Raw genomic sequence first — 18,053 nt, forward strand, 5'->3', positions numbered from 1 at the left:
AGTATGTTCAAAAAAATGCTGTAAGTCAGTGATCATCAACTAGTGGCCTGGGGACCACATCATGTCCACTACAGCTTCCCATCCAGCCCCCAGAAGATTATCAAAATCAGAAAATGTGCAGAGGAAAATATATTGTGGTACTTAGGGTGTGTTATTTGAAAATATCCCCATAGACTCAAACATTGGCTCAATGTTTGATCCATTTTACAGAACTCAACCCATCAGTCATTATTAGTGAATATGATGCATGATAAACAAATACTCTTGAGACTGTTCTTGATTAAAGCTGCCATCTTCAACATCACCTCTCCACTTCAGGCACTTCGAGAGTTTAATTTTTCCTGCCAGAGAACCACAACAATAACATGTCTGGCCCAGATATGTGTAGCCAAAATATCACAATCACCCCCTAGTGGCAGATGCAGTTTAGGCGACTGGGATTCATCTCCCTGCCAAAGGCAAAAAAGTAATTAAATAACAATATATTAATTGAACCAAAATGTTTATTCAACTTTAGTTTTTGTGAAGTCCAGTCCCTTTAGCGTCTTCCAAGAAAAAAGCTGGCCCTTGTACAAATGTAGTGGATGACCCCTGCTGTAAGTGCTAGAAGTGTAACAGTTCACAGAGGTCACAGTTTGGTTTGTTATCAAAAAGGAACATAAAATTCCAGATTTATAATTCTAGATTTATTATTATGTTTACTACCACTGCTATGATTATTATTTAAACTAACATAAGTGCAGCTTTTACTTTGATCCATCTAGTGCTATTTAGAATCATCACTTATAGTTGGTACAGCCTGTGATTTATTAAACCTGAGGCAAAAAAGTAGGAAAACAAAAAAATCTGCAAATAAAAGGCAACACAGAGCCACATATCTCCGGATTTAAAATAAATAAATAAATAAATAAAATATAAAATGCAAAGTAAAATATGTGCATTAAGAGCAATGTATCATATTAATGATTTATGAAGTGTACTGTGACACTGTTGTTGGTAAAAAGCTGGTGCAGTTGTTACTTGTGCAAAATCCTTACTCATGTTTGTTATTAAAGGACCGCTGATCAGGTCATTCAAAGAAAGGATTGGTTGTTGGAAAGGAGTCTGAGCAGATTGCTTAATATACATTTATAGCTGATGTATGAGCATCACTAATATCTTTGACTCTCTCTACTTTCACATCCGGAGTTTTTTTTTTTAAGCTGCATGGAGATGACCCCGCGACCCCCGAACCAAGAATACAAATACCATCCCACCCATAGTGGATGGGAAGCAGGTTTAAAAGTATGAACTTATACTTTGGCTCCAGCATGTTTGGTTGTGGGATTGTTTTTTTCTCCTTTCTCATTTCTTGACACAGGAAACCAAAATGCTTTCATGTCAGATTTAGGTCAATGGAGCCTCCAGAATCTCAGAAACTTGGTCACTCGGTTCTTCACTCTGCTTCACTAAAAAGCCTACACTTTTTGCCCTGAAGACCTAGAGTTTGAAATAGTCACATGTCCACAGTAACACCATAATGTCAACAATACCTTTACATTTCTAATATTTTTCTATCTAGCCCTAGTTGGTTTTGCTGAGTCAATAAAACAGATCAGTCACGTGGCTTATTTATTTTCTATTTTTTGCTTTTCCTCATAACGAAGAAACATGAGTATTAATTTAATTCTGTGTCTGGTTAAAAACATTTAAAACCTCCTCATAGAAGCTCTAAAGGCTGCTTTTTTCACGTAGTTGTGTCTGCCCTGGTGCATGTGAACTTAACTAGTGTTGGATTTCACGCTCTTCAGTCCATGAGGTGAACTGTTTCCTCTAGTTTGGCCATAAAACCATAAAACCTGAGGTTCCTGGTGAGTGGTACTCCCAGCGGGCTTCAGGCTCCGGGGTCACAGGCAGGCTGCTGTCCTGGAGCAGCTTCACCCTGGAGTGATGCTGACCCAAGTGATCCTCTTTTCACGCCCGTCTAATGACCCTGAAAATATGTGGGTCAACTGTCAGCGGGAAGGCGCTGACCCCTTTGAAATCGCTCAGGTCAAGATCAGTGTTGAGAAGCAGGTCACAGTCGGAGTAAAAGTTCAGTGCTGCTTACCTGCATGTGTGCACTCACCTGTAGAGTGGATGTGCGAGCAGAGGGAAGAGGACAGCACGATCAGCTGGGAGCTAGAGTCTTTGTCCTCTCTTTTTTTTCTCTCTGGTGGAAGCAGCTGCTGCTCAGTAACTGCTCTGATTAACAGCCTCCCACTATTTCCTCTGATCCTGATTAATGTCTCTGAGTCATCTTCAACTATGTGATTTAGTTGGTGGACTTAAATGAACAGGAAGCTGATGCAGACTCAGACACGGACATCGTATACAGCCTTGAGAAACTATTTGTTCATGCTTGACTTTGCTGAGTTGCTGTGTTTGACTGATGCTTGTCAATTTAGTTTAGTGTCAGATCTTTTTTTCTTCCCTACAATTCTAACAGTTTTCATTCATGACAAAAAATTTAGCCAATTATTCTGATAATAAATGAAGGCAGAAATATCAAATTTTCTTTGTTTTTTTTTCCTGAATGTAAGACTTTGATGTCATTTTGTCCATTACCATACAATATGATATAGTATGATAAGAGACAATACGATACCATACTAATAATGTAATACAGTATATGATATGAAAAGCTACAATACAGTACAATACAATATGATACAATATGATCAAATACAATGTAATACAATACAAGAATATATGACACAGTACAAGACAATACCATACTATAGGTTCTTTGCAGATGATGCCTCACAACAGTGGAGAACACCCCATGGGGAGCAAGAAGAGATTTTTGAATAGAGGAACACTACCAAAAAGGCAATATTGAAGCTGTTCACAACAATGACAAGAGTTGAAAAAGCAAATAAATTCTTTACTCTTAAGTTACTTTTGTATTGTGAAAGTAGTGAAATATTTTGGCAAAAAAAAAAAAGTAGAAAAATAATCACTGTGAAATGGCAGTACACAGGAATTTAAAAGCCTCTGTTTGAAGTCTGGACAAGCAGTATCACACAGTGCTTGTTTCCACAAAGTGGTCCTGCTTAGTTCAGTTCAGTTTTGCCTTGGTTTAGCACATTAGACTCTGATCTTACCCGTGATTCATCAGCTGATGTCTGTCCAGTGTCACTCGTTGTGATGGGAAATGCGTCTCCTTTAAGTGATCTAGATTATTTGGCTCAGCTTAGTAGAGCTGGTTGTTTTGCCCCCAAATGGGTCTTCATTTGGCCACAGTTTGGCTTTTTAAATGTGGATTAAGTAATGACAAAGGATCAGGAAAGTAAACTGATGCTCAAACAGTTAGAGTGGCTCACATAAAGAGCTGTTTTGTAACACAGGCTCATTCGTGATCCGTCATCTTTACATGGTTGCTCACAGGATTTATTCAGTTGACACTAGTGTGTCACCATTTTAGTCAAAAGCATGTTTGTGACAATATGAGGACTTTTATATGTTAAAGGGGCTCAGCTAGCCTCTTATATAAGAAGAACACTCCTTAAGAGTTGTCTCCCTTCATTGGGCTAAATCAGCGGTTGTAAAAGTGGGGTCGGGACCGCCAGTGGGGTCACGATACACTAAAGGGGGCTTGTAGGATGCTTTCCGAAAAAAAAAAAAAAAAAGATATTTTAAATTATTTAAAGTGGAACATTTTATTTATTAACATTAAAAATATTATAAGTAAAAAAGGCAAGTAATATGTACAAGAAATCCCTAAAATGTAAATTGGTCCACAATGCTTTGTGCAACATCATACACCAGGGGTGTCCAAACTATGGCTCCAAGCACTCTATTGTCCCATTGCTCTCATGCTGCCTTATTCAAACTGCACTTGCCTGGCCAGGCTCTGCTACTCTCTCTACAAGCCACTCTTGCAACCCTCCTCCACCCCAGCTCCTCCTTTATTCTGCTCCTGACATAATCAATGCATATAACTTGCCTTGTGAATATTAAAGTGGCCCCAACTTCCTTATATATTTACCTCCACCAAGGAGGTTATGTGATCTGGTGGGTTTGTTTGTTTGTTAGTTAGTTAGTTTGTTAGCAACATAACTCAAAAAGTTGTGGACGGATTTTGATGAAATTTTCAGGAAATGTCAGAAATGGCATAAGGAAAAACTGATTAGATTTTGGGAGTGATCCGGATCACCGTCTGGATCCAGGAATTTTCTAAAGGATTCTGGAGATAGGGCTAATGGCGGAGTAGTGCTTTTCTAGTTCTATATGTGGCCCTCTGTGGAAAAAGTTTGGACACCCCTGTTATACACTCTACCACCTGCAGGGAAGGTTGGGGTCCCTGGTCTCTGGCTCTGTTATTTTGAAGGTCATGGGCTGAGAAATTTGGGAACCCCTGGGCTAGACTACATAGGAGGTCTGCAGGACTGAGTAACTTGTGATGTTGATCACCTCCACACCAGGTAAACTGGTTAAACTATGGGCAAAATCACTTTTTTGTAAAGTGAAGGGATTGTACTCAATATATGTAGAAAGTTTCTGATGATAATTACAGCTTAGATGTCCATTTAGGGCTTTAAAGTTCTACCTTTTCCCCATTCTCATTCATTATAATGGCTGCCCCTTACTTTCTGGCTCCAGATGGGACATTCACATGACTTCAAAAACCTATACAAGACAATATGATAGAGTACACTTCAGTACAAAGCAGTATAATACAGTAGGGTGGAATATGGCACAATACTATATGGTCTGATGCGATACCACATGATACCATACAAATCAATGTGATATGGTGTGATACAGTCGATAGGATATGATACAGTATAATATGATATGGTACGGTAGGGTACTGTACGATGGGTTGCGATACGATACAAAACAAAATGATAAGATACGATAAAAAAGTGGTATCTATACGATTCAATATGATACATACTGATACAATACAACATGATACATTCCCACCCCATACTGTACCATACCATGGCCTACTTTATAGCATGATACAAAAATATTAGAAACAAAAATGTACACAGAGAATTATATACCAATTTAAACCACCATCATACACTCACCGATCATTCTATACCTACTCTACTGCTCAATAACCCAAATATCTTATCAGCCAATCACATGGCGGCAACCAGTGCATTTGCCAATTCCTGTAAACCTGGTCAAAACAATCTGTTGAAGTCAACACTGAGCATCAGAATGGGAAAGAAACTCAATTTATGTGATTTTGAACGTGCCATTGTTGTTGGTGCCAGACGGGCTGGTCTGAGTATCTCAGAAACTGCTGATCTGCTGAGATTTTTAAGCACAACTGCAAAAGAGAAAATATCCAGTGAGCAGCAGTTCTCTGGGCCAAAATGCCTTGTTGATGGCAGAGGTCAGAGGAAAATGACCAGACTGGTTTGAGCTGATAGAACAATATCTCAAATAAACATTTGCTACAGTAGAGGTATGCAGAAGAGCATCTCTGGATTCACAGCATAAGTAGCTGAGCCACAGCAGCTGAAAGCCACACTGGGGGCCACTTCTGACAACGTAGAAATGCAAACTGAAGCTACAGTTCACATGGAGTCAACAAAATTTGACAGTAGAAGACTGAAGAAAGTTGCCTGGTCTGGTAAGTCTTAATTTTATCAAGCAGCAATACTGCATTCCTGCCTTTCCTATGCCTATAAGGAAAGCCTGAGGCAGGAAGAGAAGCAAAAAAAAAAAAAAAAAAAAAAACGCAGAGCAGAGCAGGCATCAATGGCAACAGAATGACATTGATTAGTTCAAATACAGAATAAAGAAGGAGCTGGGGTGGAGGAGGATTGCAGAAAGCAGCTTGCAGAGGGAACAGCAAAGCGTTGCATGGCTGGGGCAGCTTAATAAGGCAGCATTAGCCAATCGTGTGCTTAGAAGCAAATCAGCTGGCTGTCAGCTGATGAGTGTATGTTCAAGATCAGCTGATCTTAAATGCTTGACCCCGTGGCCTGCCTGAGCTAACACTATATGCTTAATGTTCTGTAGAGGTCATCTTTGTGCTTTTCTTGGCTTTACTGGATAGGATAGCTAAAAAGAGAGGAAATCTTGGGAGATTGAGAGTCTAAAATGGGCATCCAGCAGCACCAGGATCTGGGTTCAAATCTTCTATCAGTGCATTTAGGACTGAAGCTTCTGTATAATGGCACCAGCTCCACCAACTGAGTTAAACTGATGCCCAATTAAGACTTGCTCACTAAACATCTTCTCATTATTGGTAAATCATCTTCAGCCATGGTGTTGCAGTTTTTTATCAGTTTTTCTGAAGTTCTAATCCAAACTAGGCTTCAACCAGGTGCAGAGACACAAACTTGCGGTCTACTTTTTGCTCACATTAACAACCTTTCACTCTCCCTCCTTCAAATTGCCATCTTTGTGCCCATCTCTCCTTTCCATCTTGCTGCCCTCCTTACTGCCGTCACCTTCTCCCATTTCGGTCTCTACGCGTCTCATTCCCGCTGCCCCCTGCTGATGCATTGTACCCAGCGCAGCCCTACTGCCTCTTTGCCACCAGGCCCCACTGCCTGTGGCGTGTAATTGACTTTCTCCCTGCACTGGAAAAGCGGGCGGCCTGCGCCAGGCTGGAGGTGACCCATTTCCCTGGGGCATTCAGCAACCTCCTAATCAACCATTCTCCGGGGCCGCCTCATTCACTCTGCAATTAGAGCAACTCCCCCTTTGAGAACTCCATCAATAGGCTGGCAGGCAGGCGGGCGGTGGAGCAAAGACAGAGTTTCACTCAAACATTTTGCTTTGGCTCTTTGAGTTACGATCCCTCCAACTTTGTGCCTCCTCTCTGCTTTTTCGCCTCCTCGTCTCCCTCGTGGTAGTGGGTTTCATCAGACAACAGCGAGTGGGCTTTTTTGTCTGACGATGAGCCGCAGACAGGCAAGCGGGGAGGCAGACGGGGGGGGGGAGACGCAGGTAGGGAAGCAGACAAAGGCAACGAGACAGTCAGATAGACAGTCGGATGGGAGGTACTCATGGGAGAGATTAAAAGAGAAATGTGAAAGAGCGGGAGGGATTGAGAAAGACATGTTCAGAGCATCTCATGCTTTTTGGAAGAAGATCTACGAGTATTCCCCGTTGTTTTCTTGCAAGAGAATACACTTGTGTTTTACCTGGTGCTGAAGGCGTGCATGAAAGCAGCCATCATATTGATTCTGTCTCAATCAGAAGGTGTGTTTGCCGCTTGTTTCAAACGGATATGATCTTGTTGTGAGTCGGGAGCACACGACTGAAGATTAGAACTGTCTCTATCCAAGGGAAAAAAAAAAACTCCAAATGCAATCAGACATTTTTCATGGACAGCTCTGATCCCACAAGAAGGAGCATGAGATGATGGTGCGTGGTGATTAAATAACAGGCCGGCGCCTCTCCCCTGCCGTTGGCCTGATTTGCGATGCAGGAGAGGCAGCGCTCTGGTCAGAGGATAACCATGTAATCAATGGAATGAAAAAGCTGCTCTGGCTGTGAAGGTTAAGAGGGGTACTGGAGGCTTTCAGCCCACTCTGTGTGCCACACATGCATTCAAAACACACAGTCTGAATGTTACATCTCCCCTCCTCTCACCTGTTCCCCTCTCCTGCCGTCTTTCCCTGACATGCCTTTATCTCTCTTTCTCTCCGCTCTCTCCGTCTGCCCCCGCCTCTTTTCGCTCTGATTCCCCCCCTCCATGTATGTCTTCCTCCTCTGCATTTTCTCCATCTCCAACTATATTTGTCCTCTCTCTCTTTCATTTACTCTCCCTCCCTCCCTCCTACCTTTCCCCAGTGTCAGCTGCTGTCACTGTGGCAAAGAAAGTGACCAATCAGAGCACACTTCACAGTACTGGCTTCTCCCTCCCTCCCTCCCTCATTTCTTCCCTTCCTTACCTCTTCTTCCTCCTCCTCCTCGCCTCCTCTCGTCCCATCTGCCTCTCTCTTTCTCTCACTCTCTCTCTCACTCCTACAACCTTTATCAGCTCACTTCCTGGAGACGAAAATGTGAAGCATTATGGGAGACAGACGGCTGTCTAACGGGGTTAGTCGTGCAGCGTGGCTTATCATCAGAGACACTGCTAATCCTGTGTGAGGATGGAGCATATGAGCTGATGAACTCATACATGCACAGGCCCACACAAACAAACACAACCTCACATGCTTACTTGCTTTTTTCTGAAGAAGAAGAAGAAGAAGAGGAGGAGGAGGAGGAGGCAGACGAGACATGTTTATGTTCGTCAGTCTCTGCCTGGAGAATACAATTTGCATGATTTAAGCATATTTCACCCTGCTGTGCTCTGTTTTGCACTGTATCCACTTCACAGCCTGACTCTGTATTGTTTCTTTTTGCTGAGTTCAAAAACAGGATTCCCACGTCTTCCCCCCTCCACATTTACTTTTATTATAAGAGCTTAAAGGCCTATAGGGACCTTAAACCCTTTTTTCTGCCTCGATTAGAGCGTTATTTACACCGTTGTGTGTGCTCCTTCTCCTTAGGTGCTGATATGTATTCATGATGAGCGGATTGGGGGAGAACTCCATGGAGCCTCTGAGCACAGAAAACCGGAAACGCAAGCTCTCCACTTGTGACACGCCTGGTCTGGGGTGAGTGTGTCTGATCAGCACAAAAAAAAGGGGGAAAGTGGGCTACTGGGTCAGTGGTTTTCTTTAGTCTGGGTAGTGTGACTGCTCTGCATGCTTTGAGTGGTACGGACATAAATGTGGGCAAAAAATAAAAGATCTTGATCATACAGCGCCCATAAAAAATATTCAACAGATTGGAGGTTTTGCCCTTTTATTAATTTTGTTAATTAGCCATGTCAACGTAATTTGGCTTTTTTGATCAGAAGAGTTACTACAAAAAAACTGACTGTCAAACAGATTTCTACAAATTAATGTGAATTAAGCAAAAATATGTAATTTGAAATAAATGACTACATATATATTCACACCCTTCAAGTCAGCATTTAGTAGATAGCAACTCTGGCTACGATCACAGCATTGAGTCTGTGTGGATAGGTCTCAATCAGGCTTCCACATCTGGACACTGCAGTTTGATGCCACTCTTCTTTGCAAAGCTGCTCAAGCTCTGTCAGGTTGCACAAGGAACAGGCGTGAGCAACCCTTTTCAAGTCCAGCCACGATCTCTATCAGATTGAGGTCTTGACTTCAACTTGCCCACTTCAGAACATTCCCTTTGTTTTCTGTAATCAATTTCTGTGTAACTTTCACTGTATACTCTGGGTCATTATCTTCCAGGGCTGGCTGCCAAGAAACATCCCCACAGCATGATGCTGCCACCACTGTGCTTCACAATAGAGTGGTGCAGGAATGACTCCTAAAAAGTTAGCACTTCCGTTCCCTCGTCTGACAGCCTAAGGGATTTTTTTTTTTCCAAGTAATTTTTTATTGAGCAATTGAATATCAAATACCATTACTTTGTACATATGAGTCTCATTTTGTTTTTCTTATACAAAGTATATGTGCACTTACATTAAATATACACTAATGCAGATATAGAACCAGGAATTTCAAAACAATAACATAGTAGATACAACAGAGAAAAAAAAAAATCAAAATAGTTGTCAAGAAAACTATCTTCCAGACCCCCACAACCTGACCCCGGACCACCGTTATATCATAATGTCGTAATTATTATATTCTTCACATTTATTACTGCTTGGAGGCAAGGTATTAGAGGACTCCAATTTTTATTGAATTGTAGGAGTTTATCCTTCAAAGTTTATCTTATCCTCTCCAAGTGGAGCATATTAGTCAAGTCATCTAGCCACATCTTAGAAGTAGGAGCCATCACACACTTTCCCATCATTAATATTTGTTTCTTCGCTATAATAAGGCAGTAAGAGAGAAAGCACTGCTGCACACCGCTTTGTTCTCTAGAGAAGTCAGACCGGCCAAGAATGATAAGCGAAGGCTCCGACTCTGTGATAACATTCATAACAGAGGTATGACACTTATCACACATAGATGTTTCTGGGTATATGGAGTGTAGCTTTTCCTTGGAGTAGTGCAGCCTATGGATCGTTTTGAACTTGATAAGGCGATGTCTTGCATTTTGTGAAAAGGCATGCATAGCCTCTAAGCTCTCCTTCCACAGACTTGCAGGGATTGTAGTCCCAAATTCCTCCTCCCACTTGGCTTTACAGGGTCTATGGGATTTTTGACTGAGTTTTCAGTTAGATGCTGGAAATAAGGTCTGTGTTGATCACTACCTCAAGAGAGTTAAACGTTTAACATACCCCACCTTTGATTTGTGTATCTTTTCACATCTTAATAAAGGCAGTTGGTAAAGAACAGTTAACCAGGACTACAGCGTTTGTAGGAAAGATTAGATGTCATCATCCAAAGAGCAGCAGCTGAGCCTGCCGCTCACCTGTATCCGCAGTGATTTAGTTAAATTCAGTTGACCGTGTTGTAGTTCCGTATAGCATGACATTTTATTATGTCATGACTACACCATTCTATGAGGATGGTGTGTTTGTGGTGATTTTTGGTCTCATCAGACCAAAGAACTTTCTCCCACTTATCCACGGAGTCTCCCACGTGCTTTTCAGTGAACTCTAGTGAGTTTTCTTCAACAGTGGCTTTTTCTTTGCCATTCTTCCAGAAAGCTTTGACTTTTTTGGGGAAAAAAATCCATCATCAAGAAATGGAAGGAATATGCCACATGTGTAAATCTGCCTTCATCAAACAGTCTGAGTTTCTGTGCAAGATGAAGACCAGTAAGAGAGACCGCCAAGACACCTATGACTAATCTTAAAGAGTTGCAGACTTCGTCTTCTGAGATTGGAGAGACTTGATGATGAATTTTTCCTACAAAAAAAAGTCAAAGCTTTATAGAAGAGTAACCAAGAGAAAGCAACTGTTGAAGAAAACTCAGATTAAACCTGGATTAGAGTTCACCAAAAGACATGTGGGAGACTCCATGGTCAAGTGGAAGAAAGTTCTTTGGTCTGAAGAGACCAAATTAGTGTGGACACTAAATACCGCACATCACCACAAACACACCGTCCCCACTGGTGGCAGCATCATGCTGTGTGGATGCTTCTTAGCAGCTGGACTTGGAAGGCGTGTCAAGGTAGGGGGTCAAATATATTAAAATCCTGGAGGACAATCATATTCAGTCTGCAAGAGAACTACAACTTCGGGGGAAGATTTTTTTCAAGCAAGACAATGATCTGAAGCACAAAGCAAAACTACAAAGTAATGGTTTGAAGACAGACTCAGTAATGTGATTGCAGCTAAAGGTGTATCCACTAAAAAGTGAGATGAAGATTGTGAATATTTATGAAGTCACTTATTTTATATTCTTTCTTTTATTTGATTGGCATTACTTTGTAGAACTTTGACATTAAAATGTTTTTTTGGCAAAAAAAGCCAAATTATATTGACCATGATTGAGTAATAAAATCAGTAAAACATCCAAGGGGGTGAATACTTTTATATATGCACTGTAAAAATAGATCTACGGTGTAAAAAAAACAAAAAAGTTTTCTTCAAGGAGACTAAACAAGACCATTTTCATCAGCATATATTTTATATTAAAGTATTGAAAGTGGATTTATATGAATGTTTTAAATTTGTTTTGATTTTACAACTTTGCTGATTGAATTCATAAAAAGAAAATAAATGATGAGTTTTTGTAAAAAACTTTTTGTCAACTAAACTTTAACTGTTAAAGATGACTAAATATGACTAAATATGACTAAAACTAAAGAACATTTTAAACTAAAGTGAGACTCCCATATTAAATTCTGATGAAAAAAATAACTAGGAACAATAAATAAATGTTGATTTTTTTTTTTTTTGCAAAAATAAATAGATATATGAATATATAAATAAATAGTTTGATAGTGTGGACTTGTACTTTGTATGTGTTCTTCCTTCCAAAAATATATGCTGCCACCTAGCTAGCTCTTTTTCTGCATCAAAATTAAAACTTTGGTAAAGTACTGCAATACTGGACAACTCTTTGAAGGCATCGAGGCCAAAAGTTAAGCTGCTGCTTCTGCCAGCCACCCTGTAGCCAGTAATGTTGGCTTCTCTTGTTGTCAAATAATGAAGCCTAGGGTTCGTTCATGCAGGACATGGTAGTCATACACTGAGCTTCTATTCACAGCAAGCTAACCTAATTATCTCCCTGCACCCTTCACAGCTCTTCCTCTCAACACAGTGCTGTATTTAAATATGATGTATTTCTCACTAATCCCTGCTTACATTACTGCTGATGGACCACGCTACTGTTAGCAAAGCTTAGCCTCCTCCACCCCAGTCTCCTCCTTTATATCATAAAGCTTGTTGCACCCTCATAGTCAGATTCAAGTAACTATGGATTAATTGCTTTTGAACTAATTTTATTGTACTCATTATGCATGACATTATAGATGTATGTAACCATATGGGGGTTTTTAGCCAATGCCCCTTGAAAGTCAAAGCTGCTTGACTAACTCAGGGAGTATCTTTAGAGCAGAGCCTTCTCTAACAGGTGAAACTGTGTATCAATTTTGCAATAGAATGGTTAAATTATGCCGAGAGTGTTTCTGACTGAACTAAAACGAGTTGTGACAATTTAAAAAAAAAATTGAGTAACATTAGCCTGGCTTTAACCTTTTCATGTTGTCCCCTGCAGGTGTGAGAGGAAGCGGCGGGAGCAGGAGAGCAAATACATCGAAGAGCTGGCTGAGCTGATCTCCGCCAACCTCAGCGACATCGACAGCTTCAACGTCAAACCAGACAAATGTGCCATCCTCAAAGAGACGGTGCGCCAGATCCGCCAGATCAAAGAGCAGGGTGAGTGGACCTATCCACAGAGGTCCTGAGAGCCGCGGAGAGCTCAAAGTCAGAGGGACTGACGAAAAAAGTGCGCGTAGGAGACATGGGGGAGAGGTGCTGAGGAGAGAGAGAGGAGGAAGAGACAGCTGGGGTTTCACAGACACACAACCACACACATGTGCCTCCTCAGAGCCCAGGTGCAAGGACGAATCAGTCATTCATCTCCCACAAATTTCACAGCCTCGACTGTTTATGTTTGGGAGGAAACATTGGCAATGCTTTGTGAACCTGTCATCTGTGTGTGTGTGTGTGTGTGTTATGGGCATGCACAGCTGTGTGCTGGCCTCGCCAGGGGCTGTTTAATTGGACGTTTGCAGGTAATCACATGCCCATCCATTCTGCTGAAGTGCCAAATTATTAGTTCTGTTACAGCTGCTGTTGTCACATTTCTGTCTCTGTTATGCAGCCGCTGTTTCTACAGAGAACAGTTTAAGAAGCAGAGAGTGCAGCATGGACAGATTTACTTCACATTTTTACATTTGAGTTTTGAATTCTTGGAGATCAGAGGGGGAGAGACTTTGCTGAATTTCGCTCTGTGCTCGGCTCAGTCAGCCTCTGCCACCACGACAGGAAGGGGAAGAGGCTACAGCTGGCCCTGACTGGCTGCTGACAGGTTGCCATAGTTACAGGAAGTGAAGACAGAAATGACACAGGCGTTTAGATTCGGTCTCGCCTGCTACCTGTTCCTCCTCTCTCCTCTCCTCACTTTCAGTTGCTCTTTCTGCCACTCTTTATTTTCTGCGCTTTCCTCCATTAGTTAAACCTGTTTTCAGTCTCACTTGGATTTATTTCTCCACCACCCCTCCTCTTCTCCTCTGCTTCTTTCCCTCCTTTTTCCCCTCTCATGCCTGTGTTGCAGCACAATGAGTTGCAGCATCTTTAGGTTTGCTCCCAGCATCTTAAGATATGAACGGATGGAGTGCAGAGTCTCCATTTCTCTCTCCTCTCTTTCTTTATTTCAGTCATTCTCTACCTAACTTCAGAGTGTCGGCTGGAGGCAGCAATGGCTTTTTTTTTTCTTTGTGTGGGTATCTGCGCCCCATGGGAGCTAATCAGATAGAATGATTCCTGTAGCCAAGCAGCCCCCGCCTTTTCTCCATCCAAGCACTACAACAACCAAAAAAGCCATGCGTTTCCTGTCTCCATCATCAGCTCCTGTCCTTCCTCTCTGTATCTATCTCTCTTTCCCTCAGTCCATTTATTCAGGTGCTTCAGCTCCTGCCCCTGCACCATTACAGCTCTCAGAGCCTCTCTAGCTCCCTCCCGCACTCTCTCTTTCTCTCTCTCTCTCGGCCCCAGCCTACCAGACAGTCCCTCAGAGTCTGACACTGAATATAAAGCATGAGGACGGCTGCTACCTGCTCCACATGCACCCAGCCCCTCTACTCCTCCTGACGGGCTCCTCAGATGAAACCAGAATCCGTCCGTCTCCCTCCTCACCTGTAGTTTTTAAATCCCCTTCTCAAAAAGAGAGAGAAATAAGTAAAAAGTTAAGATTGAGAAACGCTGCCCCCTGCTGGTGCAGCTAGGGTAGTAAGAGCCTGTCTGTTTCAGGTATCGTTTCACTCACCTTGTCTTTCTCCTCTCGCTCTTTTTTACTCTTTTCTGTAAGCAGCTGGACTTGAAATGGCTCCTTGGGTTTTTTATGCAATCTTTTAACTGCCTTCTCTTTTTCTTCTCTCCCCCAGGGAAAGCTTCATCCAACGATGACGACGTACAGAAGTCCGACGTGTCCTCGACCGGTCAGGGGGTCATTGACAAGGACCATCTGGGGCCGCTCCTGCTTCAGGCCAGTCCACTCTCAACCCTACAATATTTAGGCTATTAAGTTTTGATAAGTGTTAATTCTGGCAGCTATTTAATTATAGTCTTAGTTTTTGTATTAAAATGTTCTTCAATTTTTGTCACATTTTAATCATTTCTAAATTGTATAGCTTTAGTCGACAACAACTCAAAAACATTTTCTTTGAACTAAATCGTAAAATTAATTTTAAAATAAATGTCATTAATGCACCATCAATACTTTTAATTCATTTAAAAATAGTGATGACACTGCTGACAAACATTATATGCACAGTGGAGAAATAACATGGATTTTGCATGCAAGCACTTACATTTAAGTCCTGTTTTGGTGTACTTGACAAAACCTAAACTTGATTTTTTTTGTCACGGTTTTTTATCACCAAATATTTAAAGATAGTCTAATCTTCCTCATGGAACAAAGGAATCTTTGTCGCAGTGTAAGTCCACAAAATTAGCGTTAATTTTGGAAGTTAAAAAGTAAGATGAAACCGTTCTTTAGTTTTAGCCACATTTTAGTCATTTTTCAAACTTTATAATTTTAGTCAACAAAAACTTTAAAACATATTACACTGTAAGACCTAACAGTAAAATGTTTTAAAAAGAAGACGTGTGTGAACTTATTCAGGTCTATTTTTCTGAGTTTGACAGTCAAACTGCAGTTTTCCAAGAATGCCTTTGGGCATTAGACACTTTTGCACCATGAGCGAAGTTACCCACTCAGTTATTTACTTTTGATGGGCCTAACTTCAACACAGCTGGGATGATGTACTGAGCTCTGTGGAAGAGCAATGTCTGGGTCAAAGTGCATCTTTTAGTCCTTGTTACTTTTAGTCAATCAAACCAGTTTGCTTAGGGTGGCATGGTTGTTCAAATATGTGAAAGACATTAGGGAAAAATTGTCATGGATGAGAAACTTGTGGATTATATTTTTATACGATCCAGCACTAAAATTTTAGTCTTGTTGTTTTCTAGTAGATGAAAACCAAACTTCCTTTCTTTAGAAGGTTTTATTTAATCAAAGATCTATTTTTATTTAGTTTTAAATTAGTCTTTGGGATGAAAAAATTTGCCACCGAACATTTTTTTTTTTTCAGTTTTAGTTCGTGAAATTATTGTTTATGTAGGCAGCTATTTTAAATCTTGTCTTAATCTTTGGATTCAAATGTTTTATAGTTTAGTCACATTTAAGTCATTTTTAACCTTTGAAGTTAAAATCAATAAAAACTTCAAAACTTTTCATACCACCAAACAGTAAAACAAGGCAGGACCTCTCTAACTGAGTCAGTAACTTCACTCATGGTGCAAAAGTGTCTAATTCCCAAAGGTCCTCTTGGAAACTATGCAGATTAGGGAATGATTGTCAAATAATTTGAGTGCAATACCAACAGTTTTTTTAGAGTGATAGAGTAATGTTTACTTAAAACTAAAAATTTGTTCTGTTATCTCTGAAAAATAGAGCTGAAATAGCTCACTTGGTTTTCTTATTCATTTTTAACAGCCTTCAACTTTTCAGTCTTACAGTGAACTGAACTATGAATAAGCACTTTCTGGGTCAGAGTGCACCTTTCAGTCTTTGTTACTTGTAGTCAATTAAATTAGCTCACTTTGGGTGGCATAATTGATCAAAATGAAATATATGAAAGACATAAGGGAAAACTGTCATGGATGGGAAAGTTGTAGATTATGTATTTTATCTTTATTCTTACTCAAAAAAATGTATTTCTAGCCCTCAAAAACTGTTACGTGATCAGTTACAACAAACATTTTTAGTATTTTCAACTTGTTTGGTTTTACAGAGTAGTCTAGTTTTAGTGAATTAAAAGTCCTTTCATTCTAGTTTTTATTTTTTTCGGGGCATTTATGTCCTTTGAACTAATTTCATCAACTAAATTCTAAAATAAATATAAATATAAAACATATTTGTTACTGCACTATTAATACTGTTATAAAAATAAAAGTACGGTTGGGAAAATTAACTCTATCTAACAGTCGAATTCTGAATCAAATATTCACTTCTAGTGATAATTGTGGCAATCAAATTTGTATCTGTTACTTTGCTCTCTTCAGTGGTATTTAAGAAACATGCAAGGTACAAAATTCAAAATGGCTTTTCATAGTTTGTATATATATAAAAAGGCTTATTCTAAGTAAAAAAAAACTAAAACAATGTTATATATTCCAATAATTCAGGAGATTAAACACTAATTTAAGTCATACTTATGAACTGTATGTGTCATTTTTACCAAGTCTGTTCCAGTGAATCAGTGTTAACTATGACTCAAACTGTTAGTCGAAACTAAGACTAGCTAAAAATAGATCTTTGGTGACAAATACACTGACAGCAAGTGTGTTTAGCTTAGGGGACTAAAATAAGACTTAAGTGTAATTTCATTTTTGTCCAACATTCAAAATCAATTATATTTCTCAACTGTTGGGATAGAGCACACAAGAATGATTCAGGCAAAGAGAATAAATGTTTTGAGCTGTGACTAAAATGCAATCACTTTTTATGGACTGAAACTGGGCTGAAATGTTCTTTAGTTTTTGTAAAGTTAAAATACGCTTAAACAAGGAGTTGAAATGACTGAAATGTGCTGACGAGAAATGAACAATGTATCTTTAAGACTAGAAGAAAGACTAAAGTTAAAAGTAACTAAAAAATAAACACAGCACTGAATGCTACAAGGCTAATAAATACATGCTGTACCTTTGAAATATACCAAGGGGAATACTGATATACCTTTCATGTACTGTGGAGAAATATCATGGGGTTTAAATGTCTAGCAGTCCAGAACTGTAGTCTTGTTTTTGTCTCCTTGATGAAAACTTAACTTACTTTCATCAGAGTTTTTGTCATCAATGATCTATATCTATTTTTAGCTAGTCTTAGTCTCATCTTTGACATGAAAAAAGGTAGTCAACAAACATTTGTAGTCATGGTTTTAGTCAATGAAATTAAAACTGGTTTTGATTGGTGAACTGTCAGGTACTGACTCTTTGACGCGTTTTTTCTTTCAGGCTCTGGACGGCTTTTTATTCGTGGTGAACCGTGAGGGCAGCATCGTGTTTGTGTCAGACAACGTGACGCAGTACCTGCAGTACAAACAGGAGGAGCTCATCAACACCAGTGTGTACAATATCCTCCATGAAGACGACAGGGAGGAGTTCCACAAGAACCTGCCCAAGACTAACAGTGAGAAACACTCACAGAACTGCTCACACAAACACGCTGGGAGGCTGCAAGTCTGCACAGAAGCAAACCATGCTTGACATCTTCCACAGGGCCGAGGTGTAAAGCAAACTTTGAGAGGATGCAACAACTCTGCACGCACGCACGCACACATGCACAAAAACTCACTTATTTATTTATTCATGAATCTCCTTGCACCTAACTTTTCT

General features: G+C 40.2%; 1 protein-coding gene across 1 annotated transcript in view; it reads left to right on the top strand.

Moving 5' to 3' along the window:
* Positions 1-18,053, top strand: part of LOC121517955 (nuclear receptor coactivator 3-like) — a 102,009-nt gene that overhangs the window by 59,603 nt on the left and 24,353 nt on the right. The window contains exons 3-6 of the mRNA XM_041800078.1: positions 8,496-8,603; positions 12,649-12,809; positions 14,540-14,640; positions 17,673-17,847. Coding sequence (XP_041656012.1) covers positions 8,512-8,603; positions 12,649-12,809; positions 14,540-14,640; positions 17,673-17,847 — 529 coding nt within the window. The 5' untranslated portion in view covers positions 8,496-8,511. The remainder of the gene's footprint in view (positions 1-8,495; positions 8,604-12,648; positions 12,810-14,539; positions 14,641-17,672; positions 17,848-18,053) is intronic.

This window comes from Cheilinus undulatus, linkage group 11, assembly GCF_018320785.1.
Source record: "Cheilinus undulatus linkage group 11, ASM1832078v1, whole genome shotgun sequence".
Taxonomy (NCBI): Eukaryota; Metazoa; Chordata; class Actinopteri; order Labriformes; family Labridae; genus Cheilinus; species Cheilinus undulatus.